The sequence below is a fragment of the Diplotaxodon limnothrissa genome, linkage group LG22 (genome assembly GCF_057381915.1).
Source record: "Diplotaxodon limnothrissa isolate DT_005_m linkage group LG22, D_limnothrissa_male_GT1.1, whole genome shotgun sequence".
Taxonomy (NCBI): Eukaryota; Metazoa; Chordata; class Actinopteri; order Cichliformes; family Cichlidae; genus Diplotaxodon; species Diplotaxodon limnothrissa.
In genome coordinates this window covers 28,591,047-28,618,567 of record NC_140616.1, presented here as the reverse complement: position 1 = coordinate 28,618,567, position 27,521 = coordinate 28,591,047, and the positions used below count along the sequence as shown (strand labels likewise).

General features: G+C 40.7%; 1 protein-coding gene across 1 annotated transcript in view; it reads right to left on the bottom strand.

Moving 5' to 3' along the window:
- The window catches only part of kcnk9 (potassium channel, subfamily K, member 9), a 43,419-nt gene extending 32,535 nt beyond the window's left edge, over positions 1-10,884 (bottom strand). The window contains exon 1 of the mRNA XM_085346257.1: positions 10,299-10,884. Within this exon, the coding sequence (XP_085202383.1) occupies positions 10,299-10,884 (586 nt within the window). The remainder of the gene's footprint in view (positions 1-10,298) is intronic.
- Between the last annotated feature and the right edge of the window lie 16,637 nt (positions 10,885-27,521).

Below are 27,521 nucleotides of genomic sequence, written 5' to 3'. Positions count from 1 at the left end.
CATCAGATCCACACATGCACCTGAGCCCAAAGACTTAAGCCAGGTATAAAGACATAAAGGAGTCCAACCTGGAACCAGCAAGGTGTACCTAATAAACATGATGTGAGTTTATGAACATCTCCATTATCTAGTTTTTTTATTGTTTGCAACTTTTTTTGTTGCAGCAAGTCCAATGTTTATCAAGTTTATCACCTCAGTTTAATCCGGTCTTTAAGCGATGACGTATGAATCCTGCTTCCGGGTCCAAACTACTCTGCGTTTATCAAGGCTGTTGTGTTTCTAACATGTTTTAATGCTTTGTATCTTGTTCTGTTTAATCTTAACAAGCCCCTAAAAAACGCAGTGATCACTGTCGGCCTCTCTCGGTTTTTATTACCATTGTTTATTTTAAAGCTCATTTTTAGGACCTGACAATGTAACTACGGCCCAGCCCATGCAGCAGTATATTAAAGTTAGGTTGAAACCAAGCACACCATTGTTTTTCTTGTGACATTACCAATAAGTTTGATGTGTCACATGGCCCTCTTCCTATTGAAAAAACAAAAGTTGTATCCCAGATGGCCGACTTCTAAATGGCCACCGTGGACACCACCCATCTTGAGGAGTTTGCCCCCTCACATATACTAATGTGCCACAAACAGGACTTTAATATCACCAACCATTCCCATGTTATTACGGTGTATCCATATAAATGGCCCACCCTGTATATCAGAGTCTGAGGTGTGTGTTCTCAAACAAAATTACAGGGGAAAAAGTAGACCCGATTGCAGGCAGTAATCATTTGTCTGTGCAATATTTTGTGCCAGTCGTTGACACATTTTAGTTAAAATTCTTAAGATGAAACCAACTCCGAGCTGAACCTCGTGGTTCAGGAAAAAGGTCTAAAAAATATCCACTAACACACGTCACAATGATTACTTATAGGACTGGGAAGATTTAGTACATTTTTACAGAATAGAAATGTGGTTATTTTTATTCCATTGCTTCTTAAATGATCTGAGAAGTGAGCTTTAGGTTAAAAAATGAATTAGTCAGTTGTTTGGATTGATGACAACTAAAGTCTTGCCAAATCAGTAAAAAAAAAAAAAACAACACTATGGCATTTTTAATTTAAGCCTTTATTCATATCCTTAATTGTACCATAATGTGCTATTAATCATTATAAATGTGCTGCTCAGTGTCTTGTATTATTAATGAGCAAATCACCTGGATTTAAAATACACTGTATACTCCATCATGCACTGCTTGAGAGAGGAAATCATCTAATCCGGTGTCCTTGATTTATGTGTCTATGCAAAGTAATGTGAAAGTCGTGGTTTTCCAGCTCATAACGGCATCAAGAAAATTCATATAAGACTCTGTTTATTTTACCTGCACAGCATGAGGTGCAGTAACTGCTGCACCACTGCCAGCCAAGAAAAGCAAAGTTGAACAGTGATGTAAAATATACATTGTATGTCCAGCTCTCCTATCAGTCCTTGAGGTGCATACAGATTGTCCATGTTGGACAACTGAATCTGTATTTAGCTCTTACTGGACTGACCCTCCAGCCCATCTCACACACACACAAACACACAACAATCACTGTCTGCATGCTTCACTTTGCCAGGACTCTACCTAACAATTCCTGTCAAGATTACAGTGTTTATTATCAAACCAGAGGATGACGAGCAAAACGCTGTTTTTAGCAGCTTGTAGCCCGACTGCAGTATCACACCAATCAGAGGACGTGCATTCTATGTGTGACCCGTGGTAGGTACCTATTTAAAATAGGACAGAGCCGTAGGCGCACAGTCAGTTTAAGAGTTTAATTTTTAATACAAAATAAAAGAAACAGTGTAACAGCAGCACCTAAAAACAATTAAAAACGTTACCTTATTAAAAAACGATAAGACTGTACGATTGCCCGTGAGGCAGGACAAGCGCTGCGGAGAACAGTTTAAAAACAAATCGACATAGCACACAGGTTAAAAATGGACGGCAACTCACACATGACCCCAAATGGGTAAAACACTATAGAAAAAAAAAAAAAAAGGCAAATCTTCGGTGCCGTCTTCACTCGGGCCCCCCGCTGTGCATGCAAGAGCGGGGAGACAAAAAAGGATTTGTTTTCCCTGCAGCGCCTTCACCGCCTGCGAATCAATATCTGTGGTGCCTACTGATACAGAAAAAGTAAAACAAAAAACCAAAACCATCGACAGCCGCAGCAGTCAGTCCGTCGACTTACACCAGTTTAAAACAAATTAAAACACACTGATGTGTCGGGTCCTTTGCCCGCAGCCAGAAATCCACCTGGCAAAGCAGCAGCTCGGTACTCTGTGAATAAAAGGCAGGAGATCACTAGCTGGACAATAAAACACAGGAATATTCCTCCACTGAATTGGTTTTGTTACCTGTCCACAAGTTCGTGTCACACCCTAATAAATGTGGGTCAGTGGCGATGAAGTCCACTATACCGTTCTCACGGGAGCAATGTTTCCCACCTACAAGGGTGCAAATAACTGTAAACCTCTGCCAACAGCCAGAGCTCAAGTGGTACATTTTTGTGTAACCTACCGTTCTAACAGAAGTTTAGGGGAAGACCCGTATCAGACTTTCGTAGTTAAGAAACACCAACTTGCCCAACTCGGACCAAGCACTCGCAGTTTCAGGTTTGCAGAGGAATACCCAATTGCCCACACCTGCGCTTATGAAAGGAGCGAAGACCAGCTCCGCCCACCAGGGGTGGTCCCAAGTCTCCAGGTCTCACCTGTCACATATGTAAATGGATCCTAACACATCTGCATATTGCATGTCAATCACATGTAATATGCCTTTCTCGCCCAAGCATATACCATCTATATAAGTCATACACACCATGACCAATAACACCTCAGCTTATTCAGTAAAAACAGTATGACTTATATTGACAATCAGTTAATATTTACACACTACTTTTCTACCATTAGATCATTTATAGATATTATAAAAACCTTACAGTCCATAAAGACTTGTTTTAAACAGGTGGCCTCATAAAGTACTCTCTCTGAGTGGACTGCTACATAAACCGGCCTCAGTAAGTGAGCACAGGTTCACAAAGCCTGCAAGAAGACGTGTGCTGGAAGTGCCAGTTGCTTTGCAGTGTAATGGAAACTGTGACTGGCACAATAGCTCCAACAGAGATGCAGCATCTGACTCATCTTCACAAAGAGCTTTCATTAGAAAGGACGGGTGATGAATTTATCTACGAGGACACCACTCACTTATGGAGCACTACAAAATAAAAGCATTTCACTTTACTTTTCTGAAAATAGGCTTTCACAGTTTCACTATTGAATCATGTTAAGTTATTCACCTTAGGTTTCCTCTAGCCTTGTATCTCTGTGGACAATAACGATAATAACGTGTTACTACAGAGTACTTCTCAGCTGCAACGGTCAACATTTGTAAGTTACTGGTGCTACACAAAACTGTATTTAAGGTGAAAAGGGTTAGCACTGGGGAAAAACCCACAAACCTGTAAACACTGACTTCCTGCTCGACACTAGACAGCAGTGTTTGAGCGCAGCTAGTCCATGAAGCCGCTGGAGGTTTTTTCATAGCTAAACTTGTCTGTAGCGCAGGGTACTACTATACTGTGTAGCCCTGGCAGGCCTAAACACCTAGAGCACAACATAGAGCTTTTACAGAAGCTGTGTGTTATGCTAACTAATAAAGGTTATGAGTCTACTCTTCCTGTTAGCCATTTTATACAAATAAAAGCAGTTAAATAATCTAAAGAAGGAATAAAAATCTATCCCAGATGAGCCACCACATTAATTATTACTGTTTCATCTGTTTAGTTTTTATACATGCATTTAGGTTTGCTAATTATCGATTTAAGCTAAAGCATCGTTGGATGTGGAAATTTCTGCTAGCATGCTTGTTCTACTAGCTCAATTTATTTTTTTAAATCAACTTAAAGGAGGAATAGCTTTATTTGTTTATCATGCTGATCTCTGACTATAATGTAGGATAAAGCTAAAAGACTCATTGGTCTAGATGCTTGTCTTTGATTAGCTCGTGCTAATCAAATTTGATTAACTCATGCTAATCATCTGCTGTCATGCTAATTGCTAATATGTTACTCTGATTTCGTCATTATTTTCTCTTACATTTGGCTGATATTGTTTATGTAATATGAATTGTAGTTTTGATGGTTCAAACTGTAAAAGAGGAGATTGAAAAATCTTTAATTTGAGGTATAAGACCTTATTTTATATTCGATTATAAAGCATTATGTTTTTGTTTGAAATGTAATTAGGGTTTAAAGTGGTGCTCACACTGATAAACCTTTATTAGACTGGGTGTCATGGAACACTTTGATAATGTTTTGGCACATCATAACGACACAGTGAATAATTACACCATATGTGAAACATTAATATTGACAAGAATTTTGTCACAGTTTGAGTCACTGTCCAAAAATATAACTGGTGACAGTTTTCAGTCATACCCTGAACTGTTCATATCCACTGTATAGACAAATGTTGATATTTCCAGACATTTGGCAGAGATGACTTTCACCTTTTAAGCTGTCTTTAGTCTCCTGGCAACATGAGGCAGGTGTATAAGCTCACCATAGCACGCTGTTGTTGCTCTTCTCCCTCTGAGCAGAGTTTCGGCGAGAACACTTCGCGCTCGCCACATGCTGTCATCACATTTGGAGCAATTAATCATGAGAAATAAATAGAGTGAACTTGCAGGCCGGTCTGAATCGAGGGGTGCTGTGCAGAGTGCTTACAGCTTCATCCTGGCAGCCGAGATGGGCCCCTCAAGACAGCTGCTCTGACAGTCAAGTCAATTCAGTTTTATTTATAAACCTGCAAATCATGACAAAAGTCATCTCAGGGCCTTTATACATACTAAGGCTGAGACCTGCACTAATATCATCACAGCTAGGCTCCAGTTTCAGGCCTCTGGCCTTTTCTCTCATGATCAGGAGTATGATGGTAATAAAAATTAGCTTCTGATCACGACTTGCACTATAACTTTTCCTGGGCCTAAGGCACGCCCAGGTGAGGCTTCCAGATGTAGATGATAGACCAGATTTTAAAAAAAATCATCTGTAAGTATATTAAGTATACATCCTTAATTTAAAGTGCAGCCCTGACATTCAGGGTTTTTCATCCTGCAGCTCTCCCTGTTATTACCACAATTACTATCTCCAACTCCTGTTACCACTGCTGCTGTTACAGTAAAGAATTTTCAGTAGCATTTGAACTGAACTGTATTCACACTGGTCATACATTGAAAAGAATCATTTCCAGTGTTAACTCTATTAAAAACTGTATCTATTCAGTTTTGACCCTATAACTCCAAGTATATCATATTTGATACCTGAGTTTTTAGACCTCTACAGCATCTATCCTAACAGGCTTATATGTTTTTGATACAAAAATGATACAAATTAAAACTTATACAATCAATTTCCCTCTTTTTCGTTTTATGAAAGGTTCAGTAACCTGGGAATTGGCAATTTATCTCAATTTATCTCAGGAAGTTATTTTTAATATAAAATCCAAACAAAGTGAGAAGGTTAATTGCTTTGGTTTCTTTGCAGTGGCTCTCCCACAGCTTGTTTGTTCGCTCATGTTAACCAAAACACTTTTTTTTCTAAATGATGATCAATACTGAAGTAATTCTTTTCCTTTAAAACAAGATTTTTCTTTAAAAAAAAAAAAACTAAATTAAATTACTACATTATTTTGGGATTTATGTAGTAAATACAATATATAATTTTATATAATATTTATTCACTTCACTTTATGGGTGATTCTTTTACTTTATCACCAATGAGTATGTGATGCAGTTGGACTCATGGGGTATGCATCGATATTAATAGAAAGATCTTTAAAGATTTATAGTGAGCCAATGATGAATGTACTTGGCTGAATGCCGGCAGGTTTTACAGTAAGATGGTAACCTGTCTTATCGATACGGTCATGTGATATTCGGTGTATAGTGTGTGTTTTATACCCCTGTATATGTACATAACCAAGAAAAACAACGTGTAGTACCACATATCTTAATAGAGATCTTTGTACCTCACTTGTATAGTCCCTCGTGTTCACACTGAATTTAATTAGCTTCCACAAACAGCTCATAGTTGACACAGCCCAAATTGGTCCCTTATCTTTGCAGCAGTTTCATTTCACACAAAACTACTTCCACTTTTAGCGGCTGAAATAATGACTGGAAAAACAAAACGGGTTTCATTATTTCTGAGAACAGGTAGGAGTGTAAGAATTAAAGTTCCCACTGTCAGATGAATGTTATTTTTGAGCGTGCCATCCAATCATTGAGCGAACTCATCAAATCAGAGAGAGAAAAGAAAAATCAAAGCTCCACTGCCTAAAGGCACAAACGGCTGGGTCAAATACAACCCACAAGTAAGATTTAACCTACTTGGAGTGTCAGATGAAACCTTATGAAGTCTGAAGTGGCTGGAAAATCACCAAAAAAGATATCAAACTCACATCAAGACACTTTTCTGTGATTGCCTTGACTTTCCAGTTGTACAGTGTCCCCAAGGCACCAAGAAAATAAATGCCATCTGACTAAAACCTACTGTAATATCATTGAGAGTATTGAACATATCAAACTCACTGAACTTCGCTATGACCAGGTGACGGTTTCATCTAATGAAAACTGTCTTTGTCCATTTTGTCCAGTCTGTGCTTCATCGTTGTTTTTTGTTTTGTTTTTTCTCAGAGAAGAAGAAGAACTCTCTTGCTTGATGAAAAAGCAAAGTTTGGTGATCTTGCAGGCTTGTGCTCTAAGGCACAGAGTCGTTTGCTTTCAGGTCAGATGTGCATTTTAGGAGCATTCAATCATTGGGTGGATGACTAATTTCTAACATAAAAAATTTGGTGGTTTTCAGTAAATCAGATGGATTTGTGCATTTGTTTTTGGACCGTTTTTAACTCTGGATTGAGACATATTTGACACAAAAACAAACACTAACATGGCAACCCCAGAGTGGAGCTCTGTGGCACAGAGAGATCAGATATATGACCCTTAGAAATCCTGGAAACAAATTTTAATTACCTTCATTAATTTGACACAAATTTCTTTTAAAAAGGTAAATATCAGGGTACCATGCCAGTAAATACACTATATCATATTAGTTATGTTAATCATTTATATATATTATGCAGTACTGTGAAAAAAGTCTTGGTTCCACCTACATTTTTAAAAATATTTTACTATAAAAATGGGAAATTGGTGCAGTGAGTTATAGCCAACATAAATGCAGATACAGTAGATAAAACAAAAACAGCAAATGTGCAATTCTCACTTGCACTTGAAAGTCGGTCATCTTTATTCTTCAACGCTGCCTCGACTCTCTCAGCCAAGTTTTCCTGTAATTTCTTTAAGTAGCCTTCAAGAATAATTCTCCAGGCCTCTTGAATGACTTTCAAAGCTCTTCTTTGGATGTCGACTGTCTTTTGTTTTTCTTTCAAGAAAACCCACAGTGCTTGAATAATGTTGAGGTGGATCCTCTGTGGAGGTCAATCCAATCCACACTGTTCCCCTGTGTTTTACTGTCCAGGTGTGCTTTTACACCAGTAGTGCAGTTTGGGATGATTGTCATGCTTAAAGTCACTGTTGTACGTGACCTCCTGCTTACATACTGATGAGGGTTTGAATCATCAACGTCAAATTAGGATTCATCAGTCCATGTGACCTGTTGCAGCTGATTTTCTGTTTGGTTCTTATGTAATTTGGCAGACATCACCCTTTTCTCCCTGTTGCCCTTCCTGGGTTTTTGACAGCCACCAGTTCACAGTAGATGAACTGGAGGACCAGATGTATGTGTCAGGTTCTGTGTCAGCTCTTTCATTTAGTTTTTCTGCTTCTTAAGGGCGTGACTTTCAAACACTGTTCATCTGCTGTAGATAATTTTTAGGTCTGATGCTTCTTCTTTTGCCCTTCACTTCTCCAGTTTCTGGTGCAAAAGTACTTTTGTATTCCATTTAAACTGAGTGATCTTTGGCATTTTCTATAGATTCAACAAAAGAAACAGGAGCATGTTATGTACTTTGCTAAGTTGTCTCTTGTGTTCATCTTATAATCAAAAGAAACACTTTGAAAGACCTTCAGAAAGGCTGGAGGACTTAATCTCAAGAGCACTTTCAGAAAGATTCAAGAAGGTCTGACCCCTTGAAAGTAGAACTGTAAAATATGAAAAAGCTTTTGCACAGTACTGCATGAATTTAGAATAGAATAGAATAGAATATTTACATATGTCATCTAAAGTGCAAATAAATCCAATCTGATTTAAAGAAGCGTTCCAATTCAAAAATGAGTAATATATGGCAATGTGTGAAGTACACATACAGTACTTGTTAGTGAGGTCAGTTTATTGTTGTTTTGTGGTTTATCGTGGTGAAAACAACAAAACCATCACAAGACTAACGCGAAACGAATCCTTTAAAATAAAAAAAGGTGGTGGGAGGGGGGGGGGGGGGGGTCTAAAAGAGGAACATTTATCTGTATCCTTCTTTTTTTAAATGTACCTTTAAATGAATAATCAAACTGAAGTCCCGCTGAATGCTCTGTTCGCCTGGTGTTTTACATTAGAGCACCGCAATTATAAGTCAATGCTGATTTTAACGACTTTTTGCAGAACGGCCTGACTGTGTCAGCTTTATGTTTGTGGTGCATTTCTAAAATGAAATGAAGCTCTTGTAATCAATAACTTTTTGGACAGTGTTCTTTTCTCGTCTCTTTCTTTTCTGCAGGCTGATACAATAATATAATTTCCATCCTGCACAAGTGGACTCAAAACAATTGTGTGTCTAATCCCATCCTCTTCCTCAGTTTAACGCGTCACACCAGGAAGTCAACTAAAGGTCAGACCTTCACATGTTGCAAAGGGGGAAAAAGAGAAAGAAAAGTTGGGCTGTCCTCTAAACTATTGGAACTTAAGAGTATGATAACGCATAAAGAGCGCTGTCTCCCACAGAGCTGCAGTAAATGTGGCCACTTCACCCGACGTGAATATTACAATGGCTCTCGTTGTAGCCTGGAAACAAAAGTAGATCCACCTTCACTGCGCCGTGCTGGTGTCTCTTTTAGGTGTTGCCTGGCCAGCTATGAAGCCTAGTGCATTAGTCCTCCTCCCCATAAGAAAATCATTTTGAATAACACCATGTCGAGTCTCTGTGACCTCTGCGTAAAAAGAAGTTCGTTTTCGAGTTTCGGAATTTTTACAATCCCAATCTGGGCTGATTAAAAGGTCGGATTTGTTCTATTTTATTATTTTGCTGAGTTCATTTCAATTAATGCAATTAATTACAAGTCGCTTCAATCTGACATTATGGTTAGTATGATTACTAAAATGCATTACTAAAATGCACTCCGACGGTGGAGCGTAAACAAAGACAAACTCTGTTTACCCCTCCTTCCCAGCTTGAAATAAACCTTTATGACGCACATGCGTCAGAGCCAGGGGCGTCAGACTGATGTGATGTATGTTGCATTTTAGGAGACTCATAAAAATAAATGCAAGGAATGGAAGGAAAGTGGGATGGTTTGTGCCCACAGGCGGGCCCTGCAGCTGTCTTTATTTGTAGCCAAGTTGGAGCAAAGTGTTCACTGTCCTTTTTTTGTTCTTGTGGAAAACCATTAAACCTAATGTAAATATAACCACAGGGACAAAACACACAGTTTCTTTTTAAAAGCAGGATCTGAGCAGGATCTCTTGGAGTGACGTCAGGTTTCAGTTGCTGAACTCTCGTCCTGCCTGCGGCTGCACTCAGAGGAACTGTCTCTTTCAGCACCAACACACCGCCCGCTGCTCTTCTTCCAGCCACAGCTTTGTCTCTCCGGCCTCTCAGGATCAGTCTCGGGGTGTCTCACAGCCTGAACTCGATCTGCTCTGTCAGACTTTCCTGGTGACGCATCGTTAAAAGTTCAAATTGTGCAGCTGCACGAAAAGAAATGATGTATGTTTCCACAGTGCACTCGAGCACATCACGCTACGTCATTCTTCCGCGTAATTTAACCTACAGGTGATGTTCAGGAGCTTAAATCTCACGAGGCTGATGACACACAAAGCTCCATTCTCACCGCGCAATTCCCTTTGGAGCAGGGAGCGAGTGCTGCAACATGTTGCTTAAAACTTTACCTACAGACGTGTACTGTAAATATGTTCCTGCTCTCCCCTAATTGTTGCTGACAGCCCGCTTTATCGCCCTAAAAATGTAACTGTCCTCGTCAAAGATCACAGTGAGCCTGTAAAGATTTATACACATGTTAGAGTTTAGGCTTACCTATGGTGGTTATCACCGTGATGGCAAAGTAAAATGACCCTGCGAATTTCCACTGCACCCCGGCTCTGTGGGGCTCAGCCTCCATGATGATGCTCTCCAGTTTGCGGTAATCATCCTCGCTGATGTTATATTTCCCCTGGAGACGCTTCTCCTCGGCTTCCAGCTGCTCTTTTTCACGCATCTCGAAGTCGGACTCCAGGGCGTCAAAGACAGCGGCGCCGACGAGCAGGTATGTAAACGTGCAAATGATCAGGGACAGGGTCCGCACGTTTTGCCGCTTCATGGCCAACAGGAACCGGCGACCGAGGGGCTCATGTCCCCTCGGATTCTCCGGGAAGACGCAGCAAGCGTGGGGATAGCCGTGTGGACAGCGCCTGGAGGCGGAGGCGCGGAAAGGTGCGCTCCGGTGAACGCCGGAGTTGGAGCCCCCCGCCTTGTTGTGATCCCGGTGGCAGAAGCCCAAATCCTGCTCCTGGTTAGTGGAGAGACACAAGAGACTGCTCGAGCGCCTGGACCAGGAGCCTTGCAGCCGAGAGACCCTGCGCAAGACCTGCCCAAACCAAGTCCTCCCGGTGCGCAGTGCCATCAACAAGCTGCTTCCAAGCTCGTCTGTTGCTCTCTGTTCTCTACGTAGGTCGGAATGAACCACAGAAATCAGCACTGACGGATCCTTTCTTTTTCTTTCCTGCTCCAGTCGAACTTTGTCTGTGAGGAAAATTAAAATGTCCTACAGCCGAGCATCTTCCCGCGGGTCTTTAAGTTTCAGCTAAACAACAACCTGTTCATCCTAACATCTCCGGGATATTTTTAGCTGCCATTCTCCACACACGGGAGAGAGAGGAAGACAGAGAAAACAATCAATTTACTGTCCGCGGAACCCTCAGATCTTCCTCGCAAGCGGCGGACATCCTCATCACAAATGTGCTGAGTCGTCCCTAAGATGGGAGGGTCACGGATAAGGAGAGTGGCGGAGAGTTTGGAGTTGTTACTCACACAATGCACATGAAAGATTCACGGCTCCGTATCTGTTGCTTCATCCGCGCCTCAGCTCAACACTTGTTGTTGTTTTAGGAATGGAAAAAAAATCCTAATAATTATCAAAACAGTTTCCATCGGAACGAAAAGTTTCCTTCAAAGGTAAATGTGTTTAGCAGCTGGAGCTGCAGGAAAAAGACACTTTACTCGTGGAATAAACACAGCTGCTCACAGCGCACTCCGTGTCCGCAGTGGCACTCATGCTCTGTTGCGCACACCGCGCTCCAAAGCTCCTCTCCCGATCTGTATGCTCATCACTTTGATTTGGGACGAAAAAAAAGAAAAGAAAGAAAAACCCACATGTGTGTTTTTACTCCTCGTGTCGGGGTTTCTCAGTTCACCGTGCGTGTCACGAGCTGCTTGTATTTTGAAGGCTCCACATTTGATGTCACCACTCACTCCAGACGCTGCTCGGTGGGCGTCGCTCCTCCTTTTCTCAGCGTTTTTCTCTTTTTCCAAGTGTCACGATTCAGCTCTCAGTCTGCCCACTCTTGGACGCTTTCTCTCCGCAGGAAAATCAGCCCGGTGTGCAACAGATAGAGCCCCCTCCCACCCTCCTGTGCTCTCCATTACCAACGACCCCTTCCACAGTGACCACTCCTACTCATTATATGGACCGAGAGAGTTCACTTTAATGTTCACAATAAAGCTTTTTCTTTCCCTCCACATTCTGGCAGCAGCGGGAATCAGCTCTCCGGACCGGACTCAGCTGCGCATGTTAGCGCGCTCTCCATGGTGCTGAGGACAGACGGACGGAAAGCGCACTGCTCTGCACCATACAGACACGGGTTTTTGTACACATACTTTAAACGGCACAGAAACACGTGACATGCAACAAGGAGGCATTCGAGTGCATTTTAAACAGAAAATCGAGACTGGGTTCCCACATGGCATCAGCGGGAGACTGTCCCGCAGCAATTACAGTAATCTGATTAACAGCAGTGATGAGATTCAGCACAGGCAGCAAGTAAGAGGTTCTAGTTTTTTCTGAACTTCAATCCGAAACATTTACACTGCAGTTTGTCTGAGTTTGATCCACAGTGTCCACGTTTTACACATTCCACACAACAGTGGAGGGTAAACGCAGACAGACCATGCGTGCTGAATCCTGTGCGTGCATGCGGACTCAGGTTCATCAGACTTACGTGCCTAAAAGATCGGATTGCACTCACACCTCATATTGACCTCACCTCTCTCATGAAGTACCCAGAACTTCTCTTAAAAGGAAAAACTACGGGATTTCTACAAAGTCTGGCACATAAGTCGAATTAGAAGACGCCATCTGCATGATGTTCCTTGCTTATGTAGAGCCCCGGAGTCATACCACAGAACAGTGTTTCTTGATTTATCGTCAGTTTTATCTGTATAGCACTAAATCACAGTCACCTCATGGTGCTTTAAATTGTCCTGTAAAGTCTCTACAATAATAATCTGTGGAAACTATAAATGAGCTACTGAAATATAAATTAAGAAAAAAAATGCAGATTTGTGAAAATGTAAAATGAAAAGCGTAATGTTTTCTCCCCTGAAATCTTCAGTTTTGTTTTCTTTGTTTTTCACTTTGCCAGTAACAGTGTTCTTCTGCAAACAAGGACATAACATAATCCATGTTGTCTTACTTTAAAGGGAAATTTCCTTGCTCATCCCAACTCTACAAAAATAGAATTTTAACAACCCTTTCAATGAAAAACACAATCATGTTATTATTGAAATAATTGTTCAAATGAAAACAATATAAAAACGAATATTTCTATTTATCTAGTTTGTTAGTTCATTAGAATAGAATAGAATAGCCTTTATTGTCATTGTACAGAGTACAACGAAATTGGAGTGCCACTCCCTTGGTGCAAGTTTCAATAATAAATATAAATGTAAAATATAAAAAGTACAAAAAAAACAATCGTAAGTACTCAAACAATAGTATGTACAATATATACAGGATAGCAGCATAATATAATGACAGTGACGGTATGGAATAGGTTCAGTTGTTTTTGTGCTTATTTACTACGGTGATAGCTCTGGGAAAGAAGCTATCCCTGAATCTGTTTGTCCTGGTTTTATGTGACCTGTACCGTCGGCCTGACGGTAATAGTTCAAACAGTTGGTTGCTGGGGTGAGAGTGGTCCTTGATGATATTGCCAGCTCTGCTGAGGTACCGAGAGTTTGCAGTGACCTCCAGGCTGGGCAGAGAGCAGCCAGTGATCTTCTGGGCTGTGTTGATGACCCTCTGCAGTACTTTCCTGTCTGCAGCTGAGCACCCTGCATACCATGTTGTTATGCCGTACGTTAGGATGCTCTCTATGGTGGCTCTGTAAAATGGTTATTTAATGTGTGTCTCTTCCTGAACAGTTCAGTTATTTAATTATCATAGCACACAGACAAAAAAATAAAATAAAAATGTAGGAGAAATGGGGGTCAAAGGTTAGTCGGAGCCCACAGCTTTATTGGACCTGAGATCTAAAATACACAAATAAGAAAGCACTTTTGTGAAATACAGTATCATTCCACTACAGATTTAAAAGGTGATCTTGAGCAAGGCAGTTAATCCCGTGCAGCAGTAGGAACAGACTTGTGATATTGACAGCTGCATTTGTCTCCATGCGTCAGACAACAAAACATTTCAGTTCAGACGTTTAGAGGCACGCTTCTTTGTGCTGAACCTAAAGGTTACGAGAGCAGTCCTGTACAGATTAAAGGTCCAAATGTGATATCATAAAAAATAAAAAACACACGAATACGACATGAATAACAATTATGACCTGGCTGTGAAAAAGTATACATTTTGGCATATCAGACCTTTGTGTTGCAGCCATGTCTCCTGGCAGTAGGCTGCTAAGTTTCTAAAAAGATGTGGTGTGAGTCACTGCAATCTGCCTTCAGTCTGACTTGAAAGGAAGAAAAAGTAGAGCTGTCCAGAGACGGCATTTTTCTTTTCCACGATCTAGGATCCTGACCTTGTGTCAGTCATGTTGAAGGACACAGAGTCATTAAATAAAACAGCAGAAGCATTTTGCACACAATTACTGGAGAGTAGGACTAAAGAGAAAGCTGACCAGCAAGGGTTCATTTGAGTCACTGCTGTTTCATTACATGCCACTTGTGATGGACCGAGCAGCGAAGGAAACTTAGGCACAGGTTAAAGTCCAAAAAAAAGATTTTTTTTTTCCCCCCATTTAACCCAAAAACATAATTGGTTAAATCATGCAAAAAGAATCAAAATCTTGGGCCCATAAAAGAGGTCAAAATAACAGAAAATAATCACTGTGTGGCTGTAAGGGCAGCCATCACACACGCCTCCTCTTCAGGTCTCTCCCTGGGACAGCCAGAGAGAGTCTGCAGTGCAGTTATCCTTGTCGGGGATGTGGTTGATGGTGAACCGGAATGGCTGGATTGCAAGGTACCATCGCGTGATCCTTCCATTTGTGTCCTTCATTCTCTCTATCCATTGAAAAGCCTTGTGGTCCGTTTCCAGTATGAACTCCCGTCCGAGAAGATAATACTTAAAGGAGTCCAGGGAGTCCACTTCCCTCGGAAACAGCTTGCAGCTGATGAAGGCCACTGGATGACGCTCTCCAGGCGGTCCCTTTAACAGAACAGCTCCCAATCCTCTCTCTGAGGCATCAGTCTGAAGAATGAAATGTCTCTCAAAATCAGGGCTGTGCAAGACTGGGCTCTTACTCAGAGATTGTCGTAGGTCCTGAAAAGCCATCTTAACCTCCTCTGTCCAGGTGATCTTATTGGGACTTCGGGCACCAGTCAGATCCGTCAGAACAGCTGCCCCGGCAGGGAAATGAGGGATAAACCAATGATAGAATCCTGCCATACCCAAAAACGATCTCATCTGTTTTCTGGTCTCTAGCAAGGGACAGGATTCTATGGCGGTGACCTTATCGCCTTGAGGTTTTATTACTCCATTTCCAATCACAAACCCAAGGTACTCAGTTTCAGCCTTGGCAATGGCACACTTAGCTGGATTAACAGTCAACCCTGCAGACTGAAGACGTCCCAATACCTTCCCCAGATGTTGCAGGTGTTCTTCCCAGGTAGAACTGAAAATCACTATGTCATCAAGGTAGGCTGCAGCAAAATCAGACATGATATGAATCAAACTGTGATATTGCATTCAGGTACCTGAAGTCTATGCAGAAACGAATACCGCCATCCTTCCTTGGCACCAGGACCACCGGGTGGCACCACTCGCTCTTCGAGGCTTCAATGATTCCTAGTGACAACATCAGGTCGATCTCCTCTTTCAACGGGATCAATAGACGCTCAGGTATCCTGTAACTCATTCTCCTCACAGAAGCGCCATCTTTCAACACAACGTCATGTTCCACAATGTCCGTTCTACCAGGATTTTCACTGAACACATCTAATTTACACAGGTTTCTCACCTGAGCCTGTCTTTCCTCAGGAAGGTGGTTGAGATCCAGGTCCTGAGGAGTTGGTTTTGGCAGATACTGATCATCCGCTTCCTCCTCCTCCGAAACCTCCCGGATCAGAAAGACATCTGCTTTTGGTCTCTCCACCCATTCCTTAAGCAGGTTAATGTGCGGTACTCTGCTGGAACGGGGCTGATCTCGAATGGCGACCTTATAGGTTGTTTGTCCAAGTTTCTTTTGGATCTCATATGGCCCTTGCCACTCTGGACTTTGTTGACTGGTGTCAGCAGAACCACCTGCTGATCAACGCCGGGAAAACCAAGGAGTTGGTGGTGGACTTCCGGAGACGCAGACCCACCACACTGACACCGGTGAACATCCAGGGAGTGGACATTGAGATAGTGACTCTTATAGGTACCTGGGTGTTCACCTGAATAATAAACTGGACTGGAGCCACAACACTGATGCTCTTTACAGGAAGGGTCAGAGCAGACTCGACCTGCGGAGGCGGCTGAGGTCATTTGGAGTCCAGGGAGCGCTTCTAAAGACCTTCTATGACTCTGTGGTGGCATCTGTCATTTTTGACAGTGTTGTATGTTGGAGCAGCGGTTTATCGGCAGCTGAGAGGAAGAGGTTGGATAAACTCATCAGGAAGGCCAGCTCTGTTCTGGGATGCACCCTGGACCCAGTGCAGGTGGTGGGAGACAGAAGGACTCTGGCCAAAATAACATCTCTGATGGACAGAGTCTCCCACCCCATGCATGTAAATGTTGCTGAACTGCAGAGCTCCTTCAGTGACAGACTGCTGCATCCTCGATGCACGAAGGAGCGTTTCCGCAGGTCCTTCCTCCCTGCAGCTGTCAGACTGTACAATCAGAACTGCTCCCAACAAACGGAGATGTTTACATCTGCGCTGTAACTGCAATAAGTTAATTAACCGATTTGCACTACAACCTGGTTTGCCTCTTATCTGTAGTTATTTTTATTTAATTTAATAACTGTACAGTACTCTCTGTATATAGTAACCATTGTCCTTAATGTAAATATGTAAGAAAAGTTGTGTACGTTTCTGTTCTGTGTCCTGTTTGTATGTATATGTGTTACAACCAAATTTCCCCTTGTGGGACAATTAAAGGATTATTCTATTCTATCTGCTTCAACAAAGTGGACATAAAGTTAGTGCCACGGTCAGTAAGAATCTCACGAGGAAAACCAACCCTTGAGAAGAACTGTATCAGACAGAAGGCGACTGCTTTGGCTTTTATTGATCTCAAAGGAAAGACCTCTGGATATTTTGTAGCGTAATCTGTCACAACCAGCATGTAATGGTTGCCTGCTTTGCTTCTTTCTAGAGGACCAACAACGTCCATCCCTAGCCGTTCAAATGGAGTGCTGATAATTGGTAGAGACTGGAGAGGAGCTCTGGAGGGGATTTTAAGAGAAGACTTCTGGCACTGAGGGAAGCTTTTACAGAACAGTGTCACATCAGAGCGCACTGCAGGCCAATGAAAACATTTGCTAATACGGGCCATGGTTTTGTGCTTTCCCAAGTGGCCAGCCCATGGAATGGAGTGTCTCAAGGAGAGCACCACTTTCTGGACTGCTCTAGGAACCACCAACTGTAATGCTGAACCCTGCTAACGATACAGAATGCCATCTTTCAGCAGAAACTCCCCCTTGCTGTTCAATTCTTGCTCAGTCCCTTGGTTCCTCTCTGCAGCTTTCTGGAACAGAGATGTTAGAGATGAATCGTCATGTTGCATTTCAATAATATTAACAGGGATTTTAAAACCCAAAGGTAACTCAGGCTCTGTGCTAGGAGCTGATCGAACAGCAGTATGTAGAAACTTCTCTTGCCGTCTCTGTCCACGTGACTTACGAAACTTCCCGGGTGCAGTCTCTATGTCCGCATCATAGAAGGGCAAGGCATGGAGTGGGTGTAGGGACTCCTCTTTCTTCTTAGCTTGAGCTCTTGTTACTGCAACATTGCATGTATGACTAGGATTCAGCAAGTCAAACACAGGCAGATCTCGACCCAGCACTACTGGAAATGGCAGATTCTCTGCAACACCAATATTTAGAATATACGTTTGTCCTTGTACTTTGATGTACAGATCTGCTGTTGGATATGACCTGTCATCCCCATGAATGCAGCAAACAGGGATTCTCTCCACATTATTAACTTTATTTGCGGGAACAAAGTCTCGGTGCACAAGAGTCTGAGTACTTCCTGAGTCAACAAGGGCCTTTAATGGTTTCCCATCAACCTCAACCAATGTCATTTTGAACCCATTCTCAAACTCCACTTTAGGCTCCACACTTTGTCGGGGCACAAAACACATTGAGTTATTTTTGTAGAATTCTTTGGGCACATCGGTTTTGTGTGGCCCTCCATCCCACACAAATAACAAATCACAGTCTTGGGTGGAGGTCTTGACGGCATATTGACAGACTGGCTCTTTGGAGGTTTACTCACCCCTGCTTTCTGGTAGTGAAGGACAGATTTTGAAACATCTCATTTTCAATGCTGTGTGGCTCCATGGCTCAGGAGACAGCATTCTCAAGTATTGTTCTAAAATGAATATTTCACCAACCTCATGCACAGTCTTTTCTTTTGGCTTTACCCACTTCTCATAACCCTTTCCTCCTCTTCAAAAAGCCCTACCTCTGGTTGTTCAGGTTCCTCCATTTGAGGCTCAGGGACCGGAGAGGTACGAGCTTGCACTTCTACCTGCAACAGCAGAAACTGATGTTGCAGTGCTCTAAAGCGCTGTTCCTGGCGGGTAAACTCCTCCCTTCTTCTTGCTTCCTGGGCCTCCGGCTGACCCATATGAGAACAAAGGATGGAAATCAGTTCTGACATTGTCAGCTCCTTACCTTGGCTCTCAGTGCTATCCACCCCTCCAGAGGCTCCATGTTCCTCTCCTTCTTTCACTTGCTCTACCACTCCAACTGGCTGGTTTTGACAATCTCCTTTTGCTCCTTTGCCACTCCTTCCCATTCTGTGCATGGCTTGATAAGTGAAGAGGGGAAAAAAGAAAAAAAAAATCCTGTGCCTTCAGCTGGTATCCCACTTCTGACACCACTTGTGATGGACCGAGCAGCGAAGGAAACTCAGGCACAGGTTAAAGTCCAAAAAAAAGATTTTTTTTATTTTACCCAAAAACATAATTGGTTAAATCATGCAAAAAGAATCAAAATCTTGGGCCCATAAAAGAAGTCAAAATAACAGAACTCTACTCAAAGTTGACAACACTACTAATAACTCAAACAAACTGACCTAACTGACCAGACAAAGGGGAAACTTAAATAGTGGCTGATCAGCCCACAAAAAACACGAGAAGGGGTAAAACACACAAAACCTAACTAAACCTAACATAATGAACTCCAATTCCCCCCCCCCATGGTCCTGAGTTATGGCATGAACCAATTTGTAGTCTACCTTTAAAGCTCGCTCCGCCCCTTTTCCACCTCTTGGCTCCTTAATCAAGGGACTGGAACAGCTGCAGCTAAGGTAACTCAGAAAACAAAAGATTAATCATACGTAAGTGTAAACTAAAATGTGCACTTATTTTAGAATGCAGTGTTATGTGGATATGTGAATTAATTCTAAACCAAAACCAGTTATTTATTGTCCTGTAAATTAATTCCTATATTTAAAGACAGACAAATCTGAATGCAATGTTATGTATAAGTCTCTACACTAACATGGTGGATATTACCACTGTGTGGCTGTAAGTGCAGCCATCACACCAATACAACGATTTCTATGCTGTCACAACACACAGTAGCTATAATAGATATGAACACCATGTCTGCCAGAGTCCATGTGCCTAAGAAATGAAATAAACCCGGGTAAAGCAACAAAAATGGCACCAAACAGAATCAGAAATTATGGTTCCCCTTTCTTATATTAAAACATTCCACCTTAAAACAATGAAAAATAAATTAGATTACTCATTACTGAGTGGTTTAGTGAAGAAGGCCCTGGAGTGGTACAGGATTAGGATCCAAATGCAGGCTCAAGACAGCTGAATGAACAGAAACCAGAAGGTGGGTAAAGTAAACCAAAAGCTCACGAATGTAACAGACTGACACCCACCTGGGTCCACTCAGGCCCCGGTGGGGTGGAAACATCAAGAGGGAGGGACTGAAAAGCAAAATGAATACAGGGAGCAAATTAAGGGGAAAAATTGGAAAAGGTCGACCAAGCCACAGAGCTAGGTGGTGGAGCAGTTTATGGACCCAGTTGGGGGGCCGGTGGTGGAGATGAATTTTGTGGTAAATTACAGCAGAGTTTTGTTGCTTTCATGTTTATATATTTATTTTAACGTACATACAAGCGTTGCAGCTTCACTGTAAATGCATTGGAACCAGCGTTAATTAGAGATGTGAGTTTGCAGTTCACATAACACATGCAGAGACTGAACAACCAACCTTCCAATTAGTAGATGACCTGCTCTAGCTCCTCCTGCAGCCACCCCAGTAGCTGAAGAGCAACACAGCCCAGTTATGATGTCTCATATATGGAATAACTAGTGATTCGTTTGCAGAGATAAGTGCATGTTTGAAGAGGCGTGGCCTACAATTGGGACAAAAAGGAAGGTTATGGAACCAACAGCTGTCCAAATCTGAAAGGTAAAAATGGTGGACATAAAAAATGAAATAAATTAATACATCTTTTATTTGTGATTTGTAATTTATACCAGGGGCTGCAAGGTGAGTCAACTGTCCATATTGTAACTGGTTCAGGGCAAGATTGCAGACAGTTTGTTGCACTTTTGGAGAAGCATAATGGTGAATATGGTGACATAAGCTACCACAAAGCATTTTCACCTTAGACACTGAACCTGACATTTGATTGACTTGTTCAAGCTTTCTCTCACTTAAATAAGATAACTGAAAAACTGAAGATAAAGTAATTAAACTATATGCAGTGTATCAATAGCACACTGTATAAAGTTAAAAATCCTTTGAATTTTGCAAAAACATGTTTTGTTGAAAACTGGTTTTGGGAATGTTTATGAAATAGTGATCAAATCTTGGCATTTTTGCTGCGTATTTCACATTTTCATCCTCCAATTTTCACTTACATCTACTCTCACCAGTAACAGTTTATTTAAAAAAAAATCAAGTTAATATTGAGTGGAACTGAGATCAGCTTGTTGGCATGCCCTGTGACCCTGTAAAAAAGTGAACTGCCCTCCCCTGTCCTAACATCTGTGTAGTCTCCTCTCAGTACGAGCTGTTTACTACAGTGTGAGTAAATCAGGAGCGCTGGCAAGATATTTCTTCCTTCTCCACAGCCCCCCTCCATCTGGTGGTGCCTGAGACGAACTTAGCTGGCCTCTGCCAAAAACTGACCCTGGTTAGAAACATATGGGGATAAATCTGCAGTAAGATGAGAAAAACACAGTGATGGAAGTGGAACCCATATACTCCTAATTAGAAAGCAACCCACAGCATGAGAATAGGGTGACGGTGGAGTGCGAATGAAAACTGAACATCCACGATAGCCCTGAAACACGTATGATTCATGCTCTTTAACTGTTACTGTTCATGTTTAACATCCCATTTTTTTAAAACCAGAAATGCAAGAAATTGACGTGGATGATACCAAACTCTTTGTCAAATGCAAAAGCTTTTTATAAACTTGAGTTATTTTTTTATGCATTTTTAAATGTATTTATGTCATTTCCTCTTCTATAAAGCTTTCAAAGGGGTTTTCTTTCCTCCTAATTTGAGATTCTGAAGGAAACCCAGCAAACTTGACCCAAGACTCATCTTGACGCAGGTAAGAAGCCGAATGTGTTCATAAACCAAGCCATCGACCAGCGGTTCATAAATGCAGCCATTTAAGAGTCTAAACGGCTCCACTAATCAGCAGCGTCTGGATCTGTAGTTGCTCTATATTTAGCTCATAGCTCAAGTCTCAGCCCACCTACAGAACTGTTAATGCATTTCTGGAGATGCTCCGAGAGGAAAGTTTAATAATGGCAACTTCTCAGATTAGTCTCCATGGTAATGACACAGAATTCACTGTGCGATCGCTCTTCTCATCATGGCTGCACAGACACTGAAACATATTTCTGAAGGCTGCACGCGGGAAGAATTTCTCTGCATATGATCTGAGCTGACAGAAAAGACATATGACAGAAAATGTCCACAGTGATGAGTGAGAGAAGTTGGAAATTCAACCCAGATGGATTAACTGACTGACAGCCGAGTACTCTGATTGGTTAACCCCAACCCAGTTGGAAATACCAGCCACAAACAGGAGATACATTAATGTCAACTAACTGGTTTGTGCTAGTTGACAAAATGTTACTGTTTATGTAATGCTGCACAGCTAAGAGCACTGAATAAAGTACATTAACCTTTTATTTCTCTTTTTAGCGTCCTGGTGGCATCAAGTTCTTCAGATGAGCAACAGAATTATTTTTATTACGTCTTTTTTTGTGTGTTAAAAAAAGAGAAAATAAACAACTTTCTTCACCTACTGAGAAACCAAGACCAGCCAACAGTGCAATGGAAACTGAGAAAAATGATCTGCGTGGGTTTGTTCTAGTAAAGGAGTGCTAGTGTAACGCTGTCTCCTTGTTTTGAAACTTGAATGCCACAGAAAATATATAATTTAAGTTAAAGTACTTCATCAGACCTATTTTGTTACATTACAGGAATGTAACTAATAGAAGGATTGATTTTATTTAATACTCTGGGAAACTATGTTGCAGTCTTCTTAAGCTATTATCAGACAACATGATGAACATGAGAAGCCTGATCTGGAAGAGGCACGACGACGGAAAATAGTCCCATATATCTATAACAATGCCATATAAAAGACAGATGCTAGGCAGAGAACCATAGATGTAGCGACTCCTGGTTGTACAAAACGGCCAACTTTATGTTGGAATATAAGCATAAAATAACTGCTGCAAAGAGACACATTACAGATGAGCTGCAATTATTTGTAAAACAATCTGAAATTGAATGCAGTCTGTTCGAGTCAGACCAAATTTTGGAGACCGGTTGCCTCCCACCAGGTGACCTGTACAACCGCTTTGCAACAACAGCCTCTATGGCAGGGGTCTCGAACTCCAGGCCTCGAGGGCCGGTGTCCTGCAGGTTTTAGATCTCACCCTGGGTCAACACACCTGAATCAAATGATTAGTTCATTAGCAGGCCTCTGGAGAACTTCAAGACATGTTGAGGAGGTCATTTAGCCATTTAAATCAGCTGTGATGGATCGAGGACACATCTAAAACCTGCAGGACACCGGCCCTCGAGGCCTGGAGTTCGAGACCGCTGCTCTATGGAGAAAACAAAGTCCCTGCAATCACTGGCAACCACCAGGGAGGAGAATGATGCCGTGCTGTTTTTACTCTAGTGTGACACACTTGGGTCCGTTGATCTTTGACTTCTGTAACCTGATGGCCTTACAGTCTTAAGCTTGTCCCCACTCCTTTATGTTGTGAATTATGGTTTCCATTACTGACCTTGTGACTGACAAGTCGCTACCACGCGAGCACGCAGGCTGCCTCAGCTTCTTAGATTTACACTTTATTTGTTGTCTGGGATTTCAAAAGATCGAGGTATTGACGAGGAAAACTCAAATCAAGACTTCACATACGGATTGCACTACTGATGTCACTGATGATGTTGCAGTAACGCCGTCCGTCTTTTACGGTCTTGAGTCTATAGCTGTGGTTTATGACAACAGTGGCTGTGGCAGATAAGATATGAGAATTTAAAAAAAGCTGAGCTGGAAGGGTTAGAGACAAACATCTAGTCCAGGGACAGGCAACTCCAGTCCTCAAGGGCCGGTGTCCTGCAGGTTTTAGATGTGTCCTTTATCCATCACAGCTGATTTAACTGGCTAAATGACCTCCTCAACATGTCTTGAAGTTCTCCAGAAGCCTGGTAATGAACTAATCATTTGATTCAGGTGTTTTGACCCAGGGTGAGATCTAAAACCTGCAGGACACCGGCCCTCGAGGCCTGGAGTTCAAGACCTCTGATCTAGTCTGTCGTGCGTTTTAAGAGTTTTTTACTCATCTAATTAGACAAAGTGTTGCCTTCTTATTTGTTATTATCTGTAAGTCAGCTTGTCCACTTTTTAAATTCAACTCAATTTTAATTTATACAGCACCAAATTACGACAGTCACCTCAAGGTGCTTTATATTGTAAGGTAGACCCAACAATAATACATACAGACAAAATCCCAACAATCATATGACCCCCCCATGAGCAAGCAGTTTGGCAACTGTGGGAAGGAAAAACTCCCTTTTAACAGGAAGAAACCTCATGCAGGTTATTTGCTGTTATAAATGTGAATACATGGAAGACATACATACATATATATACATATACATATATGTATGTATATATACATACATATACATATATGTATGTATATATACATACATATATACATATATGTATGTATATATACATACATATATACATATATGTATGTATATATACATACATATATACATATATATACATATATGTATGTATATATACATACATATATGTATATATATAAAGATAAGTGAAGGACACAGGATGGAGACTTTCACATGTATGAACGTGGCCATGGAGTAAGATCATAGAAATATATATGTATATATACATACATATATACGTATACATATATATATATACACACACATATATATATATATATATATATATATATATATATACACATATATACATATATATGCACATATATATACATATATACGCACATATATATACATATATACGCACATATACACATACACATATACATACACATATATACATATACACATATACACACACATATATACATATACACATATACACATATATATATATACACATATACATATATACATATACATATATACATATATACATATACATACATATACATATACACATATACATATATACATATATACATATACATACATATACATATACACATATACATATACACATATACATACATATACATATACACATATACATACATATATATACATATACACACATATATATACATATACACATATACATACATATATATACATATACACATATACATACATATATATACATATACATATATACATATACATATATATACATATACATATATATACATATACATACATATACATATATATACATATACATACATATATATATATATAGTAACATTTTTCCTGCACACTTGTCTTTCTTCAGCGCATACCTTAATCCCCCCACCACCATTTCACTCCCGAGATCATTTGCATATCGAGGCTGCCGATATATGTGAATGGACATGACTTAGCAGTCAGTACTGAAAGAGAGGAGATTTAATTGAACTCTGGCTTCTTGCAGAGTCATTTTCATCACCGTTTTCATACAGACACTACGGCTCTCGTTTTTTCTGAAACTAAAGACTTTCCTCACGTTTGAAACAATCTAATTTCAGGCAGAGAGGAAGTGCATCAGATTGATGGATGATTGTTAGGCTGATTACAATCAGAATTACAGGTTTGCTGCAAGTTAATGAAGCTTGGGGGCTAATAATTCAGTGCTGATGTTTGATAAGAAACCTCATTTAAACTCAAAGGCATGATGCTGAAGTCTGTTCTGGGTGGTCTCACTCCTGGGATGGTCAGTATACTGTTTGGGACAAAGATGAGATTAAAATATATATAGTAATAAAACATCTTCAATAAAATGTGTTTGAAGTGCTTGTTTTTAAATCCAGACACTGTTTCCATAAGTACTGCCTGTGTGCCACCTTAAAAAGAAATTCCCTCATTTGGAGCTCTGAAGATGTTGATGGACAGTACGATGCATGAAATGTCCTGTAAAGGTTTTGATGAAATATTTAGTCAACAATGGCCAAAACGAGATGAGACCCAGGCGTGTCCGTCATTACGGTTTTAGCTCTCATCCTCCTCCCTTACAGCTTTCTAATTGGCCAACAACCAATTAGAAAGCTGTAAGCCACAGCAGGTCTGTGAAAATGCTTGTCAAACGTCTTCAGTAGCTCTGAGGGAACTTTGCTAACAAACATGTGGCGTTTGTAAGACAGGCAAGTGTTTGGTTTGATCGACGAGGATAAAATTAATACTTTCTAACACGTGCCGTGTTTCTCAGGCAGGCCAGTCTGAAGCACACAGAAGGTTCACTTGCTTCTTAATGCTCCAGTTTTCTGCTTTTCATTTTCAGCTCTTCTTCTGGGCCCTGTAAGGCATCCACGGTGAATTAGTGGAATCTGTGCTCCAATACTAGGGATGCAAACCAAAACACGATTCTTTGCCTCCATAGACAGGACGCAATCATTTGGAGTAAAACGCAACTGAAACAGTGTCAAATTCATTAACACTTTATAATACAGTCTGTGACTAAGGATGTCATCCCACTTTATTTGAAATTACAGTGTAATTATATTTATTTGAATATATCGAAAGGTAGATACGCTAGAATAAGGACATAAAAAGTCAAGTTTTTAAAGGAAACAAAAAATTATACTCTAAGTAAATGCAACTAGCGCATGATTTCTTGATAATTTAACAGAAAAACTATTTTTCCCCATCTTACACCATAAGTACACAAAGGACAACTGAATAACACAAAACCCGTCACACATATCAATATAATGAATATTAAATAACAATGTAGGAGAATAAAGATGCAACAAAGCCAAGGTTAAGACACTCCATAATACAGCCTCTGTCCCAAAAAGTACTGAAAAATTACTTATGCACTGCTTGTATTTATTTACAGTATGGTTGTTTTAAAAACCTGACCTGTTACCTTCTTATTCTACTGTCTAAGTATTAGTAAATATACTTACATTTTCACTTCAAATACAATACACTGAAATTCCATTTAATTACATGGGGAATTACGCTATTTTAAGCTAAATAAGTATTATTAGTTATTCAAATAATTAATTATTAAGGAAAAGATTGACATGTAATCAAAATTACTTAAAGTCAGTAGGATACGTTTAATTGCTACCTTTGCTTTGTTATTTAGGTTGATTTTCAGGTCCAGCACATTTGAAAGTGAGAGTGTACTGCACCGTCTGTCGGCCAGAAGCTCAGAGTGCACACTTTGATATCAACAACTGTGTTTAAGAGAAAATGTGTTTTTACCATATGAATGCAGGAGGACCCACCCAGAGCTACAGTTCATTTTTAAATGAGTTGCACATTGAGCTGATAGGCGCTCATGCGCAGAATCTATTAATAGTCTAACAAATAAATGCATAGATAAACTCATCAGTACCGGGGGCATGAGTTTGGAACTGTTTGCATTGTATGCAGGAGAAAACATCACAGCACTAAAACAAAAAGAAGTCCATTGAAATACATCTATAAAACCTGCATTTTTACTGTCTACAACTTTATATGAATACAAACTCTTTCATGGTACAGTTTCAGTGTCAGGTGGTGGGAGAGCTTGTTATTAGCCTTTTTTTCAGACTCCGCTGGGACCTGTAGTAACCTGAAAGGTTGCAGAAATTCAACTGTTACTGGAAAACAGATTTCAAATGGACTCTATTAGCAGTGCTGTGGGTGCACTAGGTAACTCCCAGTGCATCAATGAGCATTAAAACACAGATGTGTACACTGTGGTAAGTCTCAGTGTAGCTGCTGCTATAAATATACTGTGTATAACTCAAAGTGCAGTTTATGGATTTTGAAGAATGTAAATGTCAGAATCGAGCGTCCGCAAAAAGCGGTTATAGTAAAGGTCACTTCAGTGGGCACGATAAATGAAGCACGAATATTTAATGGCTTGGAT